The 25,316-nt window shown below is 40.0% G+C and overlaps 1 protein-coding gene across 3 annotated transcripts; it reads left to right on the forward strand.

Annotated features, from left to right (window-relative positions):
- The first annotated feature begins 58 nt into the window (after positions 1-58).
- Positions 59-24,954, forward strand: IST1 (IST1 factor associated with ESCRT-III). 3 transcript variants are annotated; one of them, XM_069087718.1, is made up of 11 exons: positions 84-215; positions 13,757-13,895; positions 14,357-14,456; positions 15,365-15,545; positions 15,774-15,861; positions 16,167-16,250; positions 17,078-17,188; positions 17,822-18,025; positions 18,627-18,719; positions 19,691-19,739; positions 23,508-24,954. In XM_069087718.1, exons 3-11 carry the CDS (start codon positions 14,369-14,371, stop codon positions 23,705-23,707), a joined length of 1,098 nt encoding a protein of 365 aa, XP_068943819.1. In that variant the 5' UTR covers positions 84-215; positions 13,757-13,895; positions 14,357-14,368; the 3' UTR covers positions 23,708-24,954. The 3 variants fall into 3 exon arrangements, with proteins under 3 accessions (XP_068943818.1, XP_068943819.1, XP_068943821.1); XM_069087717.1 differs by lacking the exon at positions 13,757-13,895 and having other exon boundaries at positions 59-215; XM_069087720.1 differs by lacking the exons at positions 84-215; positions 13,757-13,895 and adding an exon at positions 5,801-5,943.
- Positions 24,955-25,316: the final 362 nt, after the last annotated feature.

Consider the following 25,316-nt stretch of genomic DNA (forward strand, 5'->3'; position numbering starts at 1 on the left):
AAGGGGCGTGACCCATCACCGCCGGGCAGCGTGGCCTATCCCCGACAGGGGGCGTGGCATATCATGAAAAGGGGCGTGGCCATTCGCTCCCGAGGATCCCTCCGCCTGCGCCAGGGGGACTGAGGCCGAGCGAGCCGCCATTTTGGACGTTGGGCTCCCGCTGCCGCCGTTCCCCCCGCTGCTGCTGCCGCCGTATCCTGTCCGCTGTCGGGCCGGTGAGTGTGCGGCCTTGGGACGCCCTCCTCCCTCCGTCCCAGAGACAGCGAGGAAAGGAGGCCACGGGCCTGCGGGGAGGGAGCGGTCGGGTCCGAGGTCAGCTGGGGCCGGGCCGGGGCCGGGGCCAGGGGCGGGGGCGGCTCCGGAGCGCTGGCATCGGTCCGTCCCTACGCCCCTTTCAGAAGCTTGACTGGGTCCCGGCTCCCGGGAGCCCGCACCCCCGTGCACAGAGGACAAGGCCCCGCGCTCCGGGCCGGGCGCCTTTGTCTCGGGGCAAGTTTCCTTTTTCAGTCGCAGCCTCGCCTAGGACACTGGAGACGCGCCCACGCGTGTCCCTGCAGAGCCGCTTCCCCAGTGGGGTGGAAAGGGGCGGAGGAGACGCTTGGCTCTCCCGCCGTGTCACGAGCAGGGGCTCAGGGGGAGAGAATCACTGCATTCTACGAGTGGGTGCGTGGGCCTCACCCGGCGAGCCATGGGAGGGGGGAGGGGAAGGGGTCACTAAGTGCCACGGGTGGGGTCGGGGAGGGGGTGGAATGCCACCTCCAGACCCTGACATTGTGCCGTGGACCCTTTTGTGGACAGTCTGGCGAAGCCCGTTCCAGAATCGTGTTTTAACTGCATAGAATAAAATACTTCGTTTTCTAAAGGGAGCCAGAATGAGATCCACATACTTCTACGTTATGCCGAATTACATTATCCAGAAGTTCCCGGGCCCCAGGTTACGACCCCCTGCTCTCTTCTGGGGGCATCATTCAATGTCCCGGGCAGGAATAAAAGCCCATAGCTTTGAAATCACCGCCGTTGGTGTCAGTGGCCGTTTTCAGTTTTTTTTCCTTTATCATTAACTTTAAAAAAAAAGCAGTTAATGAAAGGATTCAGTATTGAAATAGAAATCTCAACAACCCTGTCCAAGCAGGGAGGGGCCTGCCATCTCCTAGGTTCTTGGATGAAGGAGCTCCTTCAACCATTTCAGGCCTGTCTTGGCAACTTACTACCTTAAAGCAAGGGTTCTTAACCTGGAGTCCGTGAACTTTTTAAAAAATATTATTCTGGTAATTCTGTTTCAGTATAATTGGTTTTCCATGTCATCCTATGTATTTTGTTTAATGCATTTAAGAACATCTGAGAAGGGGTCCATAATGGAAAAAAGGTTAAGAACCTCTGTCTGTGAGGGGAATGAACTTAGCCTGGGGTCGAACAGCCCTTACATGTCAGAATCTGGGCTTTCTTGAACCTAGGTCTTCCTGACTTTGAGGCTGATTATCTGTCCACTAGAATTACAGCTTTGTATTAGTATAGTTTGCTCCCTAGTCTGCTAGGAACCATTGTTTCCTTTGAGATTCTTGTTTTTTTGGCCTGCCAGGTGAATTCATTAGTATTTTCCTTCCTCTTACAAAATAATTTTTTAGTCGTCTGATTGGCTTGACGCTGAATAAGTAAATTGATTAAGGTGGTGTTTCTCTATGTGGCTTTGTTAAAAGGTGTAAAATCCAGAGCCGGTTTTAGCAGTGATGTTTTTAAGGCATCTGTGTTTATGAATCAATATGTTAGTGATTTAATATAAACAAAAACACGTTTCTTAAAATTTGGTGAATTGTCACTGTGCTCAAAGCCTCTGTGATAGTAGTGTTTTGTTGAATTGCAGATATCATATATTCAGAGAATATGCAAAATAACTCAATGAAGAATGCTATAAAACACACATTTTAAAATTGCTTCGCTTTAAGAACATTTAGAATTAAAGACTTGTAAAGTTTTCAGTGGCATTGGGAATTGTAGTTCCCCATTACTCATTTTTCTTCCAGTACACATTGGTATAAGTTGCTTAGATTGTTTTAAAGTGCTGCTTTATTAGCCTTATGTGAATCTGGTTTTAGACATAAAACAATGCTTAATTTGGGACCTACTGCTTTTGAAACTGATGTGAGCAAGCCATTATTGTGTGCTTTATATATAGGTCTGTATTAGAAGTGTACAGAATTTGCTGGACTGAATACAGTGGAGCAAATCTCACTCAGTTTAGTACTATTTAATATAATAGGGAAGTCCTAAGTTCATCATAAGTATGTTTGTGGTCTTTATTGCTCCATTTAGATTTCCATAAAGGCAGTTGTTAAGTACTCTTGGACTGCAGGATTTTTTTTTAATGTCTGCATCACCCAAGAGGCAGCTAGGTGACTTGGTAGGTGACTGGGCCTAGAGTCAGAAAGACCTGAGTTTAGATCCTACCTCAGACACTTACTAGCTATATGATCCTGGGTCATTCACTTAACCTGTGTTTGCCTTAATCCAATACAGAAGGAAATGGCAAACAACTTAAGTATCTTTGCAAAGAAAACCCCGTGGACAGTACCATGGGGCCATGAATAGTCAGACATAACTAAATAGTAACAATCACACACATCTTCATAAATCTTTCATTTTGATCAACATAGTGATTTCAACCATCTGTTTTGAAGAGAATGTAAAAATTCAGTCTTGATTGTGTGAAAATTGTAGAGTTCGTTATTAAAAAATAGAATTGTGGCCATCAAAGTTTTGATTGTAATTTATGGTGTGGCATAAAAGTAAACTACTCTGTTACTCAGTTTTTCTAATAATTGAGACTTCCTCAAATCAGATGACAATGATGATTATCCTGAGGAATAATCATCAAAGAAAGCTTAGGATAATTTATTTTGTTGTATTCTTATTCTTTAAAATTTGATAATCTTGTTTAATCCATTGCTTCATTCCCAACTGCATTTAATACAGAGTTTACTGTAACTGTCTTTGGAAAGTTCAGGTCAAGTATACCTCTGTACTTAAATGGATCCATATGGATGCTCCCCTCAAATCCATTGAAGCCGCTCTTATCTTGGGGAATGCTTATCCATATTCTCCCATAAATTCTCCACAGGGCAATCCCCTTGATGTTTTGGAGGCTCTCCTCTAGGTATTTTAACATTTTGTTGATACCAGTGTAGCAGATGAGCTGTTCATCTTGTTTTGTTACCACCCTGCTTCCTTTTCTGGTCAGATATGGTAGGTATTTTAATGTCACTTCTTGCATTCAAGCTATTGGTAGAATGCCTAAGACCTATTTATGTCCACCACGCATCTCTTCATTGCCCTTTGGATCACTCACATTTTTGACTTTTTAGAGATTGTGGTGTTCTGTGATTCATAGTATAACTGGAAGAATATTATTGTTGACTAAATCCCCAAAGAAGGGTTTCTCTTTCAGTGGTAAGTGTGGGGTTGGAGAAAGCACTGCCCAGTGTACCAAGTGCTGTCCGGTCAGTTTTCCTCTTCTCTTCAGTGTCGAGTCTTGCCCATTGCTCCATCTGCTGATATATATCCTGATGAACCATTCAAGCTGTCCATCTGACATTGTAGTCCAAATGGTACATTTCTTATCCACTTGGTTTTTTTCTGTGTGGATTAAGCTCTTGGGTCATTTTGGATCCATTTGGGGAGTCTCTATAACATCAGTTTAGAGCTGGAGGCTGTTGAGTCTAACCCCTTCATTTTACAGAGACCTGAGAAGGGGTTAGAGGATTTGTGCAAGTCATACAGATATTAAGCATCAGAGACAGGATTTGAACCCAAGACCTCTGACTCCCAAGCTAGTGCTCTTTTTTTAGAGCTTGAAGTATCAGCTAATGTCATCTATAAAGAAGAGCATTTCAAGGACTTCATCTGTTAGGGAATTCCTCTTCCATTTGGACACTGAGGGGGTATCCGTCATAACAGTAGCAAATCCCTTCGGTGAGCGTGTGTTCCAGTTACTGTCCAAATGATCTTGTTTGTGGCATTTATCAAGGGATGCTATTGATCTTAACACATATATAGGAGATGCTTCATTGGAGGAGAGCCTTGAAGGTGACGTGTTACTCTGTCAGTCAAGCTTTTTTTAGACCCTAAAGTCTCTTTCTCTCGGGTATGTTACCAAAGTTTTAGGAAAATGGCATTTTCAAAGCTAACCTTCCATAAATTCCACCTAGATCCAAACCCAAGTCACTGAGACTTTGTAGGAATATTGTATCTCACTGCATAATATTGCACCATGTGTTTTTCCAGGCCAAAAATGGGATTATAACCTTTTGTTGAGTAATTGTCACATGGTATAATTCTGTTTCTCATGCCACTTAAAAGGTAAACACAACAGCAATGTATTCACCAATGGTGTATGGATATGCATTTATCTCTCTTGCATTGCAAGCCACAAGTCTAGAATTCTCAGCACAGGTACATTTTCAGCATTCAATTTTAACTATATTCACAAGTATTCCATGCATCCTAATCTTGCAGTTTAGTAATAAATGACTTCTATAATACTGGCACAATTTGGAAAAAAAAAAGCTTCATATTATAGTCGCACCACACTTTTTGCAAAAAAACAATTGGCATAAAATCAGTGACAATTATGTGGTGAAATACAGTAACAGAGGAATGTCCAACCAAGGATGCCTTTCTGGTACTTCCTGGCTTCAGCAGTTTGTGGGTCATTTGTATATTCAGTAATTAAATAGCAATATCTGGATAGTATCTCAAAGTAAATCTTTCATTCCCTTTACTGTTGCTAGGTAAACTATATGGGAATAGATTTATTCATATTTATAATAGAGTAAAAACTGGATTCTTGTTAAAAACTCAATTTCTTAAGTTTTCTTTCTGTCATTTTAACTTTAGGTGGAAGAAACAGATCATAGGAAGCAAACTAATACAGTTGTTTTTAAAGCTACTTCAGAGGGACATTTTGGGGGTCAATATACATTCAGCTAAGCATCCCAGACTCTACATGAAATTTTAAAAATGTTTTATTAAAAACTTTAAACTTTGATTCATTCATAGAGCTGACCAGATCCTGTGCTGGGTGCAGGGCATACAGGGACAATAGAAAAAACTGTCCTTGCTTATATTCTAATGTGGAAGACCACATAAACATATATAAATATGTGTAGAAAAATATAAAGTGTTGCTGGAACATAAGAGTTTGTGAGGGGAAGTTAAATGTAATCAACCTGGGAAAATATGCAGGAGCCTGATTATGAAGAGCTTTAAATATCAAACAGAGGAGTTTTTACTTTATCTTAAACTAGGGAACCATTGAGACCTGTGCTTTAGATATGTAAGTCTGGCAGCTGTGTGATGATTGGTTGGAAAGGGGAGAGACTGGATATAGGAAGAACAATTGGGAAGCTATGTCTCCATAGTCCAGGCAGCAGGTAATAAGGACCAGGACTGTGGGGATTGTGGTATGAATAGAGAATACTGTTTGGTCATGAGGGGTGTCTGAGGATGAGTTGTGTTGCTTGATGACTGGAAGAATGGTGGTGCCCTGGACGGAAATAGGAGGTTTTAGGGATGGATAGTTTTGTTTTGGACATACTGAGTTTGAGATGCATATGGAATATCAAGGTGGAAACTCCCAGCAGGCAATTAAAGGTGTAGGACTTAGGTCAGGAGTGAGATGAGGACTGAAAATATATACAATCTGAAAGTCATCTGCTTAGAGATGAATCTGTGGGAGCTGCTGAGAATATTGAGAGAAGAGGCTTACGGACCTCTTTCTCCCCCCTTTCTCTGTATACACACACAGGCACATATATACACACGTATGGGGTGTGACAAGGATAGTTCTTCAGAGGTGACTGATGATCAGCTGGATGTCCCAAGAACCCTAGAATGAGAGAGGATTCAGAGAAGGAGCTGGTCAGTTTGAAGAGCTTTCCAATTTGAAAGGTATGAGGTGGTATCTTGAGATTTTAAGAGTTTTTTTACTCAGAAGAATATTTTTCAAGTGGTTAGTAACAATTTTTTCCCCCTTTTTAAAATAACCTATTTATGTCCTTTACCTGGGAGTTACCACTCTGACTTTTTAAATGGTTCTTTATATTTTAGAGGTAACCTATATTCTGGACCTTTCTAACCTTATCTTCAGCAAAACTCTGATTTGTCAGGGGCAGCTAGGTGGTGCAGTGAATAGAGCCCTGGCCCTGGAGTCAGGAGGACCTGAGTTCATATGTGACCTCAGACACTTGACAAGCTATCTGTGTGACTTTGGGCAAGTCACTTAACCCCAATTGCCCTCCAAAAACAAACAAACAAAAAAACCCCTCTGATTTGTCTTAATTCTCTCAAAGTCTAGTTCTCTGATAAGGAATCTTAAAATTGTCAGTGAATGTTAATAGGTTACTTTATTTAGGTATTATTTCCATTTTAGTGGATTTTTGATAATACTTTTATGCAAAGGAAGGACTCTTAGCAGTGAAAACTTTAGGCATCCAGGAAAGGCTGGTGAAGAAGCTTTTTTGGGGAAATGACTTTTTCACCTCTTTTAAAAAAGTTCTGTTGTCTTTTTTTTTTTTACATGAGAGTTATCAAAAGCATGTAAACAGACCAGCCGTCCCCATGATGGTGAGAGACAATTGTGTACATAATGCATTCTATTTATGGTACTCTGTGTCCCTTTCGCTCCACCTTTTTTTAAGAGAGGAGGCAATTTTTCCTTATCAGTTTTCTAGAGTGGACATTCTGGTTTAACCAAGTTCACTGCTTATCATTTACCTCGTAATAATCTTCCGTAGTGTAGGAGTGGGGAGCCTGAGGCCACATGTGGTCTTCTAGGTTCTTGGGTGCAGCCTTTTGACCTAGTCCAAGTTTTACAGAACAAATCCTTTTATGAAGGGGATTTGTTCTGTGAAGTTTGGATTCAGTCAGAGGGCCGCCCTTGAGGACCTAGAGGGCCACATGGGGCCTCGGGGCCTCAGGTTCCCCACCCCTATCATAGGGCATGTTGTTCTTTTGGCTCTGCTTTCCTCACTATCTCTTTTCATATAAACCTTGCCATTTTTCTCTGAACTCTTTATATTCATAATTTCTTGCAAGTGCAGTAATTTTCCATCATGATCATGTACCACAATTTGTTTAACCATTCCCCAGCCAATGGACACTGTTACTATTGGTTTTCAGGTTGTTGAGGGTTTTTTGGGGGAGGCCACCACATAATGCTGCTTATGAATATTTTGTTATGTGTCAGATATTTCTTTCTGTCATGGATCTCCTAGAGTTATATCAGGCAGTTCCTTCTCTACCAGACACTAATCTTTGTGACCAGAACTTTAATTAGAATATTCTGCTTAATAGATTGAATTCTCCTAGTGGTATAGGTTGATAAAAATGATCACATTAGCAGGTATAGGGATCCATTGCTGGGGGAGCAGTAAATTGGTCTCGCTGTTCTGGAAAGCAATTTAGAACTGCTCCCAAAGTTGTTTAGCACCGTATACACTTTGACCTAGCAATACCGTTACTAGGCCCATGCCTGATTAAAGAAAGTGGAAAAGATGTGATTTGTACAAAAATACAGCTTCTCTTTTTGTAGTTGCAAAGAACTGGAAAGTAAGGTGATGCACATCACCTGGAGAATGACTGGCCAAAACATGAATGTAATTGAATACTAACTGATATGATGAAAGGGGCAGTTTTCAGAGAAACCTGGGAAGGCATGAATCAATTGATGCAGAGTGAAGTGAACAGAACCAAGGAAACAATATAGAATAGCAGTACTGTAAAGAAAAAGAAAATGGAAAGACTTAATTCTGATTAATGCACTGACCAATCATAGATCCAGAGATCTGGAGGTAAGGCACACTACTCACCTCCTAACAGCAGAGAGTGATGAACTCAAGGTGAAGAACACCTATGCACATTTGATACGAGGTTTTGTTTTTCTTTCATTGTTGGCTTTTTTTGGTAGTGGTGGAAGGATTAAAAGTAGGGTAGAGGAAAGGTTAGATAGGCTTACCATGATGGGGGGAAGATAAGAAAAGAGGGTCATTGAAGCATTGAATGTATGGAGGAAACAGACAAGCAGGACAGTTTTGAATTAATTGAATTAATTATACATGTAAAAAGATAAATAAGTTGTAATATAGATTCCTATATTAATGTGCAGTCGTTTTTTCTGTTCTACTTTGTTCTAAATGCTCCTCTTATGGGGTGTCCATTAAGTTCACAATAAAAAAAAATAAGAGTTCCTGGGATGGTAAGGGACTTCAAAACCACATCATAGAACATAGATTGAAGGAAATGGGAATATTGAGCTTGAAGAAAAGGTGACTTAGCGTTGATAGGATCGTTTGAAGGTTCATGCAGTCAGATTAGACTGCTATCAATTGCAAACTCTTTGGCATTTAGAACCCTATATAGTTTGCCTCCAGTCTACCTTCCCAAAGTTATTAAACATTATTCTCTGTCATGCACTACACTCTAGTCTTATGTGACATTCCATCTTACCTTGACTTTGTCCTAACTTAGGCCTGAAATGCTCTCCTTCATCTCTGTCTCCTGAAGCTTAATGTCCTTTAAGACTACTCAAGTGCTACCTTCAGGAAGCCTTTTCTCACTCTATCATTATCCTTTCTCCCTACCATAACTGTATCTGTACTAAGTTGTATACCCTGTATTGACTTTTCTGCAAGCATATTGTATCTTCCCAGTAGAATTGGAGCTCTTTTGAGATCAGGGACTTCCTCTCTTGTTTTGGTTTCCCAGGTACTAAATGTAGCGCTTGGCACACAGCAGGCACTTAGTGATGTTGCCTTGCCCTGGTCTGCCTGATCTTCCCTAAACTTAAATCCCTGCCACTCTCCACTTCCAGACGTATCTTCACTGCCATCATTGAAAGAAGACACAGTGATAAGACTCCTTTAGTTTTCAGCTAAACTGTGGAGCTCCTGAACTAGGGGATCTTAAGCATTCTTTTATTTTGCTGTGTAATCTGGAACTATAGCTGAAGTGTTTTAAGATTATCTTTCCTGTTCTATGTTTAAGAAAAAAAAATTTGGGAAAAGGGATGTCACTGTCTGAAATATATATATTAATTGCTTAGGAAATCATAGCAAAAGTTGTTTTAGAAGAATCAAGGAGTTGTATTCATCTGATAAATTTATATTTGCAATCATCTTGAATGTTAACCATCTTTTTATGCTAGGAATTCAGTTAAACTCTGTTTTGTGTTGAATTTTATAACTGTCTAAAAATTATGCTGTAGCTGATTTTTGCGCAGGAGATTTTGTAGCAACCTCAGGCAACAGCATTGAAATTCTGCCCTGGTAGCCTTTCATGGCACTATTTTAATTAATACTATCTCTGGTGGTGTGTACTCCTATGACCACTTTGCTAAGTTTCTAGATTAACTACTGAAATTTGGATGCTCACTTTTATTATGATTGATAGATGATGGGCTTTACGATACCTGGTAAGAAATTAAAAATATATTTGACCCAATGCTTTTCATGTATTTTTTTCCCCCCAAACAAAGCAAAAAAAAAAAGTATCTTCGGTTTACTTTTTTTCCTGCACCTCTTCTTGTGGTTGTCCATTATTTGGTTATTTTGAAAGAAACTAGCTTTTGTTTTTAGAGACCGAGCTGTTTTGAAGATAAGTGGGAAGATTATTTGAGAGAATAAAAACTGTCCTGTCTAAAAAGAGAATATTATCTATGAAGGTTTATGAATTAGTGGTTGACACATAATGGTAGAACCTAAGCCCTATTTTAAAAATATTTCGCTTACTACAGCTTTACTAGTTCCTGTAAGCCTTGATAAAGAGTCTCCTGTTTTAGGATCTAGCATGGTATAATTATTCTCTTGGATGGCACAATATATACCTTTGTGGCTCTCTTCTTCTCTCTTTTTCCTCTCTCCCTCTGACTCTCTCCCTTCTTCTCTCCTTCCCCCCCCCCCCCAGCCCCTTTTGTACACAAGTAGATGTTGGTGGCTTATTTATACAGTACTTGGCACCAGCTTCTTCCAAAGGGTTGAAACTTGACTAACAGGAAATGAAAAATCCACGTGACAGCTTCTGACTCATTTGTCTCTTAGTGTCATTTATTTCCCCTCTATACCCTTTTGGATTTTGGGAGACTTAGGAGGTCTTTGTAGTTTCTTTTCCTTGTCTCAGTTTTGCCTTTTTTTCTAAAGAATATACCAGATGCAGCATAGATCTTTGAGTGGCATTATTATAGCAAAAAGTGTCACCCTTCTAGCACTCCAACATGCCTCTTAAGTTCACATAGATGTTCAAATAGTTTTATTATGTTTTAGTGAATGGCTATTTAGCAATTTACTTTTCTTTCATGTCCCCTCATTTTGGCACTGTTGGAGTTCTGTTTGAAGAAATCAATAGAGATGCTTTTGTAATATAATTGGTAGAAGGTCATAGAATCATAGATCTAAAATTAAAAGAGGGACCTTGGAAGCCATCTAGTCCAACCCCCACATTTTACAGATAAGGAAACTGAGACCCAGGGAGAATAAAGTTACCTGCCCAAAATCATACAGATAGTGAACATCAGAGATAGAACCCAGTACCTCTGACTCCAGAACCAGTGCTCTGTCTAACATATCTTGAGGATTATGTTCTTTCTCTGAAGTTTGGTAGCTTTTGTTAATTTGTATGACTAATTCTCATTTTGACATCTTTTCTAACATTCTGTAGAGTTAGATAAAATGGATTTTGCATGCAGGAAGGAAGGGAATGGGATTTATTTACCTGTCATTGGAATAAATCAGCATAGTTATCTATAGCTACCCAAAACAAAACTTTCAGAAACTTCTTTTAAAAAGTCCTATATTTACTTTATTTGTGTGAACATAGGTGGCATCTGCCCACACATTTCTCCTTGTCTCCCCCTTCCCACACTCACTCAGTAGACTTGTATAAAACCTGAGTGTGACCAACAACCCTTGTTATTTTTAATGACATACATGTTTTTTTTTTTTTTTCCTTTTGAGTTCCTTTTGACTCTCATTTTAGGGATTTGATATTTGTACTAATGGCATCATGTATCATCAAATATAAGGACAGGAAAGATAGAGGATGTAAGTACAGCCAATGGCATTTTCTATTATAGTAGGCATTGTAAAGAAAACCTCAGCCAAAATTTTTACCTTAATGATGTAATGATAGCCTTTTTATATGTAATTTCTTTTTTTCTTCTTATTTTTTTAATACTTTATTAACTTCTGATTAACATCATTTGTTTCTGCCAGATTTTGAGTTACAAATTTTTTCCCCTACCCACCACCCCAAAATAGCAGTCCCACAGGATATCCCCTCCTCCAATCTGCTCTCTCCCATACCCCTTTTGACTTTTCCAGTGGATCTCTATGCCTCAGTGCCTGTATATCTTATTTCCCAATTACATGTAAGATGGTATTAATAATAGTATATATATATATATATATGTATATACATACATACACATACACACACACCTATATATACATATATATATTTGAATATTTGATTTTAAAACTTTGAATTCCAGATTCATTCCTTTTCTTCCTTGTCGACAAGCCCACTCTTACTGGGAAGATAAGCAGTTCAGTATAGGTTGTACATGTGTGGCTAATGCAAAACAATAACATAGTAGATATATTGTAAAAGACTGACTATATTTCCCTCCCTCCTATCCTACCTCCCACTTGTTCTGTTCTCTCCTTTGATCCTGTCCCTTTTCAAAAGTGGGTGCTTCCCTTCCCTCCCCCCCAGGCTGCCCTCCTTTCCATCATCCCCCATCTCATCCCCTTACCCCCCCTACTCTCCTGGAGGGTGAGATACCCTATTTAATGTGTATTTCACTCCCTCCTCAAGCCAAATTCAATGGGAATAAGGTTGACTCATTCCCTTTTGCCTTCCTATTCTTCCCCTCCATTGTAACCATTTTCCCTTGCCTCTTCTGTTTACCCCAATTTGTCTCTCCCCATCTCCTCTCATTATATTCCTCTCACCTCTTAATTTCACCTTTTAAGTATCATCCCTTCCTGTTAAATTGGTCCTGTGCCCTCTCTCTGTGTATACCTGTAAACATATATACACACATTCCCATATGTATTCATATGCCCATATACCCTCATATATATAGACATATATAGACACACACACACACACATATATACATATATATATATTTCTAATCCCTTCAGCTACTGAGAAAGGTTTCATAAGTTACAATTATTGTTTTTCCATGTAGGAATGTTAATAGTTCAACTTTGATAAGTTTCTTATGATTTCTTTTCCTTGTTTACCTTCTCATGCTTCTCTTGCTTCTTGTATCTGAATATCAGATTTTCTATTCAACTCTGGTTTTTTCAGCAAGAATGCTTGAACGTCCTCTATTCCACTGACTGACCATATTTTCCCCTGAAACATGATACTCAAGTTTTGCTGGGTAGTGACTCTTGGTTTTAATCCCAGCTCCTTTGACCTCTGGAATATCATATTCCAAGCCCTTCGATCCCTCAGTGTAGAAGCTGCCAGATCCTGGGTTATCCTGATTGTGTTTCCACAATATTCAAATTGTTTCTTCCTGGCTGCTTGTAATATTCTCTTCTTAATCTGGGAATTCTGGAACCTGGCTATAATATTCCTAGGAATTTTCTTTTTGGGATCTTTTTCTGGAGGTGATCAGTGGATTCTTTCAACCTCTATTTTGCCCTCTGGTACTAAAACATCAGGCCAGTTTTCTTTGAGAACTTCCTGGAGGATGATTTCTAGGTTCTTGATTTGGTCATGGCTTTCAGGTAGTCCAGTAATTTTTAAATTATCTCTCCTGGATCTATTTTCCAGGTCAGTGGTTTTTCCCATGAGATATTTCACATTGCCTTCTATTCTTTCATTTGTTTAAGTCTGTTTAACAGCATCTTGATTTCTCATAGTCATTAGCTTCCATTTGCTCCAATCTAATTCTGAAGCAATGATTCTCCTCATTGAGCTTTTGAGATTCTTTTTCCATCTGGCAAATTTGGCTTTTTAAGGCATTCTCCTCATTGCCTTTTTGAGCCTCCTTTGCCATTTGAGTCAGTCTGTTTTTTAAGGTATTATTTTCCTCAGTCAGGCTGTTGACTCTCATTTCATAATTTTCTTGCATTGTTCTCATTTCTCTTCCCAATTTTTCCTCCACTTCTCTTATCTGCTTCTTAAGGTCATCTATGGCCTGTAACCAGCTTGTATTTTCCTTTGAAGCTTTTAGTGCAGGAGTTCTGGCTTCACTGTTTTCCTCCTGTTCCATGCTTTGATCCTTTTTGTCCCCAAAATAGGATTGTAATGTTGGAGTCTTCTGTCTGCTTTGTTTCCTTTGCCTGCTCATTTTGCCACTCGACTTTTGGGCTTTTTGCCACAGTAGGACTCTGCCACCAGACAGGGGAGCTTTCATCCCAAACGCTGGGGTTTTCTCAGCTGCGGGAGGTATTAGATGGGTGCCCTCTCTGAGGTCTCCACATGTTGTGGCAAGCTGGACACACACCCCAGGACCTCCACCCTAGACTGCAATCCAGATCCAAGCAGGTTAAAGCAAGAGCGGTTACCCCTCAGACTGGTGCTTGGTCCCCCTACACTCTGCAGGCCAGGAGCCGAAGCTGCCACGTGGCACTGGCTGGTGTGCTGGAGTCTCAGCGGCTTTTTGCCGTGAGGGTTAAAGCCACGAACTCCCACTTACTGGTCCCAAAGTCCAGACTGCACTGACCTCTCACTTTGTTCTTCGCCACAGCTGCTGGTGATCTGGAGTCCCTCTGGCTGGCGGCTGCTCAGGCCCGCCCAGGGGCTAAAGCCTCGTAGTGGGGCTGGGCTAGGCTCCCAGAGTGCTGTGCTGGATTCCTGCTGGCCTGCTGGGCTGTCCTCAGCGGGAGGTTAGCTTCTCTGTGTCATTTTGTGGGTTCTGCAGCTCCAAAGTTTGTTTAGAGTCCCCTTTTTACATGGATTGGGGAGGGTGGAAGCCGGAGCTGTGGGAAGGTCGTGCTTCTACTCTGCCATCTTGGCTCCACCCCTTCTATATATAACTTCTTGACATAAAAATGAAATTGGAGAAATTGTGTATTGGAAAAAAGTACTAATTTTGACTTAGTTTTATCCATTATTGTGTGCAGTATACCCTAGGGGGAAAAGCAGTAGACTCAGAGCTCTAGTAGACTTGACTTCTGCTCCTAGCTCAGCTGTTAACTAGAGGGATAGTCTTGAGTTTTAATTTCATCTGTAAAATTAAAAGTTCTTTAATTCTGTGATTGAATTTGTGGTTATTTAACTAGGAGTTGACTTTCTGACCAGGCAGGCTGCCTCTAGAAATCTCATGGTTCCTTTGTTTTCCCTGTAGGTAGTATAAATCATGCTGGGCTCTGGGTTCAAGGCTGAACGCTTAAGAGTCAACTTGCGCCTGGTCATAAATCGCCTCAAACTTCTGGAAAAAAAGAAAAGTGAGTACTTTGACTGGTATTTATTTTGTTTTTCACTTTTCTCAACTTTTTCACTGAATCCTGGCTGTGGTTTTCAGATAGACTCCCCAGGCATTATGCTTGCAGCTTGTGTAAGAAATATGTTAGGTATATGACTGAATCTCTTTGAATTTTAGGTTGTATGAATGAATAGCAAAGACAACTTAAAACATAGCTATATTTTTAAAAAAGCAGTCAGCCATACAACAAGCATTTAAGTTCCTGACTGCTATGTGCTGGTTACTGCTAGGTTCTGAACATACAAAGAGAAATACATTGCACCTATACCTAGCTTCCTAGAAGGAAATGAATAGAGGGGTAAACCTAGAGTCAGGAAGACCTCAGTTTAAACCCAGCCTTAGACACTTTCTTAGCAGTATGAGCCTAGGCAAGTCTCTTAACTTCTATCCACCTCAGTTTTCTCATCTGCAAAATGGAGAATAATAATAGCACCTACCTCCTAGTGCTGTTGTAAGAATAAAATGAGATCATATTTGTAAAGTGCTCAGAGTTAGTCACTTAGAGGAGTGTGTGTATGTATAAAAATAAATACTTGCTTTTATTATTGTTATCTTACATTATTGTTATCTTTTTATCTTTTTAATCCTTTTTTATCTTTTTTATCTTTGTTATCTTTTTTTATTATTGTTATCTTTTATCATTGTTATCTTATATGTAGTCTTACTAAGGAAAAGGAATAAACCATAGACTGGGCTCAAAAACCTCAAGTGAGCTTTTTTGGAGTGTTGAGTTAACCTAGAAAAATGACTTTTCTATAGGTCTCATGTTCAAAATTTTTATAGTGTAGCCAGCTAGAAGCAGTGCCTTTTTCCTGATCATGGAAAAGCTTATTATCAATGTGTAAAGAATATGTATGGTTTATGTCATAGCGGAACTAGCCCAGAAAGCAAGGAAGGAGATTGCAGATTATCTAGCAGCTGGGAAGGATGAACGGGCTCGGATCCGTGTGGAGCATATCATTCGAGAAGATTACCTTGTGGAAGCCATGGAGATACTAGAACTCTACTGCGACCTACTTTTAGCCCGATTTGGCCTGATCCAGTCCATGAAGTAAGACATGTTAAGCTCCTCTGGCATTTTGGTGGGAATGGGCACAGGTTTCATCTTACATGGTTATGTGGGGAAGTTGATAAGATGTTATTGTCTTTATCCAAAGTCTGATAGACTGATCCCAGCTGAAGTAAGCAAACTAGAACATCCTTAAGAAACAGAAGAGAGTGAAGTTTCAAGTTTAGGGCACTGAGTTATTGGGATTTTTTTGTTTTTGTATTTTCTTAGAGAACTCGATTCTGGTCTGGCTGAATCTGTGTCCACATTGATCTGGGCTGCTCCTCGACTCCAGTCTGAAGTGGCTGAGTTGAAAATAGTGAGTACAGTTGATTTCAGTAATTTTTGTGATGCTTCAGAGAAATATGAAGACATCTCTGTGTTTGCTGCCTATGTTTAGTTCATGTGTGTGGTGGGTTATTATAATTAATTTTTTTGCATGTGGGATGAAAGTCGTGCTTTTTTGTCATACTGTTTCTGAAAAAAACTTGTTCTAAGATCTTATTTCACAGATTAGTAGAATGTTTAGTATGGAGTGGAGAAGAAAATGAGTTTTTTTTTTTCTCTAATTGTCCATTGAGTGGTTGTTTCTGCATCTTTTCTGTATTCTCTTATTCTCTCTAGGTTGCAGATCAGCTTTGTGCCAAGTATAGCAAAGAATATGGCAAGCTGTGTAGAACCAACCAGATTGGAACTGTGAATGACAGGGTAATGAGCATACTTATTAAAAATAAAACAAGCAAGGTGGGCAGGGTATACTTTTGGCCTCCTAGGATAGTAGGGTCCCCCTGTAAGCCTAGATTAATATAGACTTGTACATTTCACTGTAGGAAAGGAGGGAAGGAGAAAAGGTGGCCAGTCTGGGATTGTAGGTTGACGGTGTAGTCATTTTGTCCCCTTGCCTTTTTGGGGCAGTGCTATTCTGGCTATGACTTTGGATCCTAGTCCTATAATGATGGCCCATTTTATTTCTTATCACTATGGTCAACATTTATTCAACCACCTGAAGGACCTACTATGTACAGACCACTGTAGCACACACTGAAGCTCTAGAAAGAGCAAAGTGACGTCATCCTTGTCCTCAAGTTGCTGACTTCCGCTCACTTAACTGGCATTGGGGGGAGGGAGTCCTGGAGGAGGAAACGGAGCCAAGAGTGTCGGCAGCTTAGATGCTTTACTTTTCCCCAGGTTGGTCAAGCAAGCACCATCTATTAAGTGCCTACTGTATGCCAGTGCGGTTCTAGTCATTGAGAATATAAAGGCAGAAATGTGCCAGGAAAGATGCTAATGCTGGCCCTGCTACTGACCTAATTTGTGACTTTGGGAAAACAATTTATCTTCCTTTTGCTTGTTTCTCTAACTACAAACCGAAAAAATGCAAAACAATTAATTCATTGATTGATTGGTGGTTGCTACCAATTTTGTAATGAACACTAAACCCTTTTTGTGCTAGTATAGTCGTTGGTGTCTTAGCATGAAAATGGGTGTATATGTTTCCCAAGTAATTTCTGTTTGTCTGGGTTTTTTTTCCTCAGCTAATGCACAAATTGAGTGTGGAGGCTCCACCCAAAATTCTGGTAGAGAGATACCTGATTGAAATAGCCAAAAATTACAATGTTCCTTACGAACCTGACTCTGTTGTCATGGTGAGTACAGTAGGTCCGTTAGAGGTGCAGAGGAGAGTGAAGATCTCTCAGTGGGACCATCTTCTCCCAATGATTGTATTCCATGTGATGACTTAGTTTAGAGAAACTTGTAATACATGTAGGAATTAAAGCTCCGCCTTTGCCTTGCTAGTGGTCTGTAGGAGTAGTAGCAGCAGTATTTATTTAGCACATTAAAGTTGTCAAAGCACTTGACAAATGTAACTTCATTCAGTCTTCACAACGACCCTGGAAGGAAGCTGCTGTTATTATCCCCATTTTAGAGATGAGGAGACTGAGGCAGAGACTAAGTGACTTGCATTAGGTCACTCAGTCATTGTCTGGGGCTGGATGTCACCTTGGGCCTTCCTGACATCCATGGAGCTGCTTCTGTGTATGACAGTTACCATCCTTGCCTGTCACTGAGTTGTGAAGTAAATGGAAAGAAAGAAAACCACTTAAAAAATCATAAAGTAATACAAATGATGGTATTATCATCCTTAACATGACTATTCCTTCTGACTTTTAAATGTGTATAGACATTGAGAAATTCATAATTCCCTCATGGATTGTGAGATAACCCCCCCAAGCCTCTGGGACTATGGTGTAATTATATTGGTTCTGCTCTTTCCTCAGGCAGAAGCTCCTCCTGGAGTTGACACAGATCTTATTGATGTTGGATTCACAGAAGATGTAAAAAAAGGTGGGCATGGAAGAGGAGGAGGAGGTGGTGGTGGATTCACAGCACCAGTTGGTCCTGATGGAACAGTGCCCATGCCTATGCCCATGCCCATGCCATCTCCAGGTTCTCCTTTCTCATATCCACCTCCAAAGGGACCGGTAAGTATAAATATGACTTTTTGGTATAAAGTCTTAAGAATAGAATGAGATGCTGTCAACTTTTGACAATCTGCAACTGAAGACTGAAGAAGCAGAAACGTCCGATATTAAGTCTAGTATAAGCTTAGGAAAATAATATTTACCATTTTGATTAAGGGGCTATCTCATGGCTCAGTTGTACATCACAAAGTAGCAAAACACGAGTCTACTGAAAAAAAATCTTTCTTTGTCTCCCAACTGTCACTGGGTCTCAAGATGGAGGGGCTTTGTAGCTATTTTTCATGTAGTTGACAACAAGTCTTCAAGAACACTTCTGCAGAAAAGGGCTGCTATTCAGGAGAATGACTTTTACTGTTGGCAAAGGGTAGCCTTGCCAGGACAGCTTAATGAGTATTCTCTGGGGGAGGATGTAGCGGTTTACTTGCATTTTTGATTCAGTAATTTGGATTAGAGTCTGGTTGCTTATGTCTTTAGGGTTCTGTTAGGTATTTTTTCTAATAGGGGTCTTGATTTGTTACTTTTTGACCCCAACATGAAGTCTTTCCTAGTTGCAAACCGAGGACTGTACTGTACCTATGATGTTGCTTTTCTTCTCTTACAGTCAGATTTCAATGGATTGCCAGTTGGGACTTACCAGCCCTTTCCCAATATCCATCCACCTCAGATACCAGCAACTCCCCCAACATATGAATCTGTAAGTGCCTGAGCCTCCTTTTATAAGCAGCAGCAGCAGAGAAAATCCCATGAAGAGGGCAGAGTAATTGTCACAGGGAAGGCACAGTTTCATTCAGTCCTTAGTACTAACATGGTTTCTGCTTTGGCACTTTTGTCCTGCTTCATAACTCCGGGAAGTGGTGGTGGTGTTTTGTATCTCTGATTGATCTAGGAACAGGAAGATAGAATCTCTGTAAACTCTAAGAAGGACCAAGTAAGATGCAATTGTAACCAACCATTTCTTTGGATCACATAGACAAAAACAGTTCATGGAGCACGTGTACCTGATGACATAGTTTTAGAGTTGAAACACTAAATACCACTTATTTATAAAGGGACATCTCTTTGGTACAGGTTTTGTGTCTCCTGGGCTTTCTACTAGGCCCGTGTTCAGTGATAGCAATTTGAAGCATGTTTCTGCCAAATTGTTTTACAGTAGGAAAAAACCAACGACTTGGTTCATGTATTGAAGAATCCTGAAAGGGATATGTAGTTTGGATTAATCACCTGAGAAAAGCTGCCTGCTCCTAGGCCTGCTTGGGCTTTTTTCTCTGTGATTGGTGTGTCATAGGTTGGTCTTCCCATTCTTGTTTTCATCAGCCTTTTCTTGGGCTTTCGCCCATGCACGTGCTGGAACATTGCTTGTGATTGTCTGGGGCCAGTGGGATAGAAGATCTGTTTTCAGTAACATAGTACCTTCCCCCTGGCGTGGAGTAATGGAGCCCTGGAAAGGTGGTCAGGCTGAGAATCTTCTGGCTTTTTGCTTTGCTGTTAGTGGATGGAGTATGACAGAAGGAAGGGCAGCAAAAGGGTTCTAAGGCTTGGTAGCTCAATTTCTCTGAGGGCTTGAGAGTCTTTTGTCAATGGTGAGCACTCTAACTCTTGGTGTAAGCCACTGCATTCTCCTGAGAAATTTTTTCCTCCATAGTAATAACACTTTCTGTGTTTCAGGTTGATGATATTAATGCTGATAAGAATGTTCCTTCTGCACAGGTTGTTGGTAAGTACAGTATAGTAGTTCTTTTCACTCATTCTACCCCCTAACCTTGAGTGTTTTTCTCTCTCCTAAAGTGTTTATTGAGGTCTTGTGTTTTTATATCAGTCGTTATCACAAATGTTTCTCAAAGCTTAATGTTCAGCCTTCTGCTCTTTTTTCTGTGCTGTCAGAATTATCTATTCTCATGACTTTCCATCTGTGTCTTCTGCCTTTCCATAAATTCATCATGTTCAAAACAGAACTTCTATCCCCATAGTGTGCTGCTTCTCCCCCAGCAGAGTCAGATCTTCCTCCCTTTTTCCTTATCTTTCTTGGTGGTTTCACTATTAAAAATAGATACAACACATATATTTATTTTTATCTGAAGTGTTAGAATATTACTACATGTCATGTTAGTCAGTTTCTATGCATTTTTGAGAATGACACCTTATAGATGAGCACAAATGTACATTTTTAAATTTTCCTCTTCATCCTATACAACACATCTTCCACATGAATGATGATCAATGTCATTTTAGTCTCAAATTTTTACTCACTGTGCATTGATGCCTTTTAATTTCCCACAGTAAACTCCCCCTGCATTGAACCTTTTCTTACAGGAAAACAAGTTTAGGGATGCCAGCAAACAGAATAACCTCATCTGAAGCTATGCAAATCTACTGAGAGTAGGAAAGTATGTTTTGTCTTTTCTTTGGGATTAGGATTAGCCACTGCAATAATCTGAGTTCAGCTTCCTTTCAGTCTTGTTTTTAATTGACCTAATGATACAGTTATTCTCCTAGTTACTTGAGCTTGAGATCTCAGTGTTGTCTTGGATTAAACCTTGCAATTAGCCAAAGGAAAGTTTTAAACGGCATTTAGGGTTAGATTATCTCTGTCCTTCAATTATTAGATGTAATCAGGAACCTTCAGATCCTTGCTTTTTATTCCCATTTCCTTCACTATATTCAATATCTTCATTTCTAACTCTAGGTTTCTTCAGCAGTTTTCTAGCTACCCTCTCTGCGCTCCTACATCTCCCTGTTACCTACTTATCCTTCCTGATGTCACTCTAGCTTCCAGGAATTCTCTTAATTGAGCCTCATCTTTTTTTCTCCCATTCCCCCTTCTTCCTGGTCCCACAAACATTACATGCTTCATTTCTACCTTTCCTCTCCTTGTTCCCTAGTTCTCTCTTCTTTGTTAGCATATCCATCTACTTTGACTCTCTCTGAACTCTCCTGCCACTAAAACACTTAGAGAACTTTAATCTGTACCTCATAATCATTGGAGTCAGGAGACCATGGTGTGAATCCTGCCTTAGACAGTTAGTGGCTGTGCTAACCTGGGCATGTTGCTTTACCTGTTAGAGCTTCAATTTACTCATATATAAAATGGGGATAATAATGCTTGTGATACTGATCTCCTAACATCTGTGCCCTTCCCTTTAATCTCCACTCAAATGTGAGCTATTTATTTTCTTGTATTCACTAGTTCATATATATTAATTTACAGCTAGATTGTAACCTTCTTGAAGGCAGGACCATATATGATCATACTACTGTTAACTCTTAGCATAGGGCTGGGACACACTCAGTAAATTGGTGATTGATTGACAGTGGCACTGAGGATTTTAGAATTTCTGGATCTTTGGTTCCTGATGGAATTTTTTTTCTTTCAAATACTTGAATTTGAAAAATGACCTCAAAATAAAAGAAAAAATAGTCTGAGCTGGAAATTATTTTGTAGGAAGAAAATTGACAGAAGAACCATCTCTACCCCCACCCCGACTAGAAATATTGGTTAAGAAGTTTCATACTAGCATTGTCATTTTTAAAATGTGACTATTTTCACAGTAAGAAGCAGTTTAGTTAAAATGAAGGTATAATTGTCAGGGTTTTTCTTAGAAGGTTGAAATATGAACTCTTTTTTTGAGGGGGATTAGGGAGAGACTGGGTCTATGCTTTCCTTTTACAGGGGAATCTCAGTAAGGAAACTCCCTCTCTCTATGTCATTCAGCACCTTCTTTGCACATGGCAGTTTTAGGATTGATCTGGGGCCCTGGACCTACCCAAGGTCATCTGGCTGTTAGGTGTCTGTGCCAGATTTGGACCCAGGTCTTATCTAGTTCAGGCTCAGCTATTTCCCCAGTATGTATGCCATTCTGCTTTTCACAGGTCAGATACTTAGCAGCAAATGCAACTATAGAATTGCCAAATATCAGAATTATAAGGGAACTTAGAAATTATCTGGTTCACTGGAGTTACAAGTCCTTAAACAACATTCTCATCAACTAAAACCAAAAAAGTTTTATCACAAAGAAAAGTGATACCAAATTTAGGATTAGCCAGAGGAAAATTTTAAGCTAAATTTATGATTAGAACATAATTAGAATTGTCTTTATATGGGGAAAAGATATGGGGAAAATTGTCTTTATATAGGAAAAGTTTTATATAAAAGTCTTTACATAGGAAAAGTAACTGAGGAAAAAATAAAATAATAAAAAAGAACACAATTAGAAAACCTTTTACCTCAAGGATTTTAATAATTCCTATAAATAAAATTTTAAATTAAAGAAATTCCCCTACAGTTTTGCTAGTATATATAGGTCTCTCGTCTGAAAATCAGTCTAGTTAAATATCCCTGTAAAACAAAAAAGGTTTCAAAGTCCTAGTCAGTACAGTGCTTAGAGCAGCGCTTGTGACAACAGAATTCCAGTGGAACCCTTTGGAATTTGCCACATTATGGTTTGACCTATGCAGAACAATAATACAAATATAGATCCCATTGTCTGGCTATCATGTTAAACTTTGACCTTCCTTTAAACCCATTCCTTTCTTCCTATATGAAAGGACACCCCTCCTCCCCACTAGGATTAGACCATAATTACAAAAATGTTATTACTCTGGGACATTTAATTCCTCATAGGATTATTTTTTTCTGTTTGTTTGTTTTTTTAAAGTACATTACTTAATGGGCCTGGTGATGGAACTGGACTGATATGTCTGGACTGAGTTTGCCTATTTTCTTTTTTTTTCTTAAAAAAATTTTGTTTTTTTGGGGGGAAGGGGAGGGCATTTGGGGTTAAGTTACTTGCCCGAGGCCATGGCTAGTAAGTGTTAAGTGTCTGAGGCTGGATTTGAACTCAGGTTCCCCTGACTCCAGGACTGGTGCTCTATTCACTGTACCACCTAGCCGCCCCTGCCTATTTTCTGAGAACCATTGTAGCTCAATTCAGAGAGGCTTTTCATTAGATTGGCCGCAGAGTGATGGATCTGGGGGTCATGTGACAGTTTTCCAAGACCGGTTATCGAGTTGTCTGGTTGTCATTTTTGTGGATGGGAGAAGGGACTAGTAGGTACACTGATAAATTATAGATGTATGAAGTATTCAAATAATTTTCTACTTGTGTTTTATTTTTTCACTTATGTTTTAATAAAATTAAGCATTTTGGATAAAAGTTGGTTGTGTGTTTTCAGGGAACACATAAATGAAATCTTTAATCAATCTGGAAGACTTAAACATTGGGCTTTTTGAGGCAGAAAATACACACACATATACATATACGTATACATGAGAAAAAAACAGTTGGGACTCAAGAAGCTAGATCTATACTTCTGCTGCTGACTGACTGTGTGGCCTAAGCAAGTCATGTCTGGGTTCTGCTTTCCTCATTTTTTTTGGAATGAGAGGATTAAATCAATTGATGACTTCCAGTTTGAACATTCTTTAAATTCTGTAAATGGAAAGCTTATCAGGCATTTCTAACTCTTTGTTATTGTAATTAATTAGGTCCTGGCCCCAAGCCAGAAGCTCCTGCAAGACCCACCTTGAAAACTACAGATACCTTTGACAACTTTGTGTTGCCTGAATTGCCATCTGTCCCCGATACACTACCCACCACATCTGCTGGTGCCAACACCTCAGCATCTGAGGATATTGACTTTGATGATCTCTCCCGGAGATTTGAAGAGTTGAAAAAGAAAACATAGACCTTTTGGGGCTGTATCACTGTGATTTGGGAGTTGGGACTGAGCAGCTTTCTTCTTGTAATGGAGATTCCCATAGAATTCTGTTTCCTGTATTAACGAATGCTCTCTTCCTCTTGAACTCTCTTCCTGCTGTACCAAATTCTGCTGCTCTCCAGCTCTTCATGACTTCAGGAGGCCAACTATCGGGGATCCTACAAGAACAATAGAGGAGTGACTCCCGCAGATGTGGGTTGTTCCTTCAAATACACTTTTTCCATCCTGTTAGTGTGGTTACAGATTTTGTCCTTGGCTCTTATGAAGCAGCTCCACAGGGGAAAAAAAGGCAAGGGAAAACACTGGGAGAGTCAAGGTTTGCTGGACCATGGGGAAGAGGGTAAGATGAGGCTTTTCATCCCTAAGCCTAGGGCCCAAACTCAAAAACCCCTTTGTAAAGGGGCATCATCAAGGCTGAGAATTAGGGGCAAGGTGAGTATTTCTCACGTTGTCAGATAGAAGTGGAGGAGAAGACATGGGAACTGCAGCAGTAGTTGCTTGAAGCTGGGCAGTTGCATTGCATGTATTCTGCTCCTGGCAGCGGGATGCTCTTGTACCTGGATCCAGTTGGAAAGGCTTTTTGGAAAGTTGACGGCCTCTCTTAGTTCTTCTGGATTCTCAGGGAGCCCTCCGTGGCCTTCTACCACTTTCATTTGAGAGCTGAGTTTCTCTTTCATGAGGGATCAGTGCTACGGTTTCCTGCTTTTCCCCATAGCATATTCTGTTGGAAGTCGAAAGTCATTTGTCTTTTCTTCTCAAGTGTACCACTGGCACCTGAATGACAGTTTATAGGTGAGGCAGAAAATGCTTCTTCAAGGGTTCTGGCTGCCTTAATACAAGCAGTTGAGTCTCTCTTAGTGAGTGAGCTAGAAAGTTCACTGTGAATAAGAGGGGAATCTGTTTTTATTTGAATACTTAAGATGATGTTGAACCTTAAAAAATTTAGTCAAAGAAAATTTTGTTGGTGCCCTGATGAGTATAGTTGTTCTCTGCTTTCCCTGGATAGATGGATGGAGATTGACATCCTGATTCTTAACTTCTTGGCCCTTTTAGCCAGTGGCTCCCTCCCTAGGGGGAAGGCCTTCTGTATCAGTGATGTGACTAGTCTTTTTTGTGTAATGTATCTGTACAGCAGTTTCAAACAGCTTTTCTTTAATTTTTGGATTGATTTGTATTGTGGAGATTAGTAGCTCCTAATAAAGGTAAAAATTCAGTGCCCTGTTTTGCTACCACTTGGCTAGAAAGTGAAGGTACCAGTAAGGGGCATTGGGAACGGAGAGCCTTAGTGACTGTACATAAAGGGTTGTCTAGACCATCGACCTGTGGAAGCACACCAGGCAGTCCTAATGCCAGTCCTGCAGATCTTTAGCTTTTAGTTACTTTAAATGTTTGAATAGTTTGGGGTGGTTATATTTAATCACAGATAATACCTTTGAGTTATTTCCTGGGTTCATAATAAACTGAACCTCTTCTTAGTGCCTTTGTCTTGCAGAAAAAAAATCTGTTTAATATTAAGATCAGTTCTCTTGCACACATTGCATGGAATGTGGCTTCATCCTGATGTATTTACTACCAC

The sequence above is a fragment of the Petaurus breviceps genome, unplaced genomic scaffold (genome assembly GCF_028583685.1).
Source record: "Petaurus breviceps papuanus isolate PSGF00001 unplaced genomic scaffold, PetGlider_PUasm1.0 182, whole genome shotgun sequence".
NCBI lineage: Eukaryota > Metazoa > Chordata > Mammalia > Diprotodontia > Petauridae > Petaurus > Petaurus breviceps.

Bases quoted from the DNA above. Each gene is read 5' to 3' on its own strand.
- IST1 (XM_069087717.1), top strand. From the start codon at position 14,369: ATGCTGGGCTCTGGGTTCAAGGCTGAACGCTTAAGAGTCAACTTGCGC. The intron at 17,189-17,821 runs GTGAGTACAGTA...CTCTTTCCTCAG, and splicing joins AACCTGACTCTGTTGTCATG to GCAGAAGCTCCTCCTGGAGT. The intron at 18,720-19,690 runs GTAAGTGCCTGA...TCTGTGTTTCAG, and splicing joins CTCCCCCAACATATGAATCT to GTTGATGATATTAATGCTGA.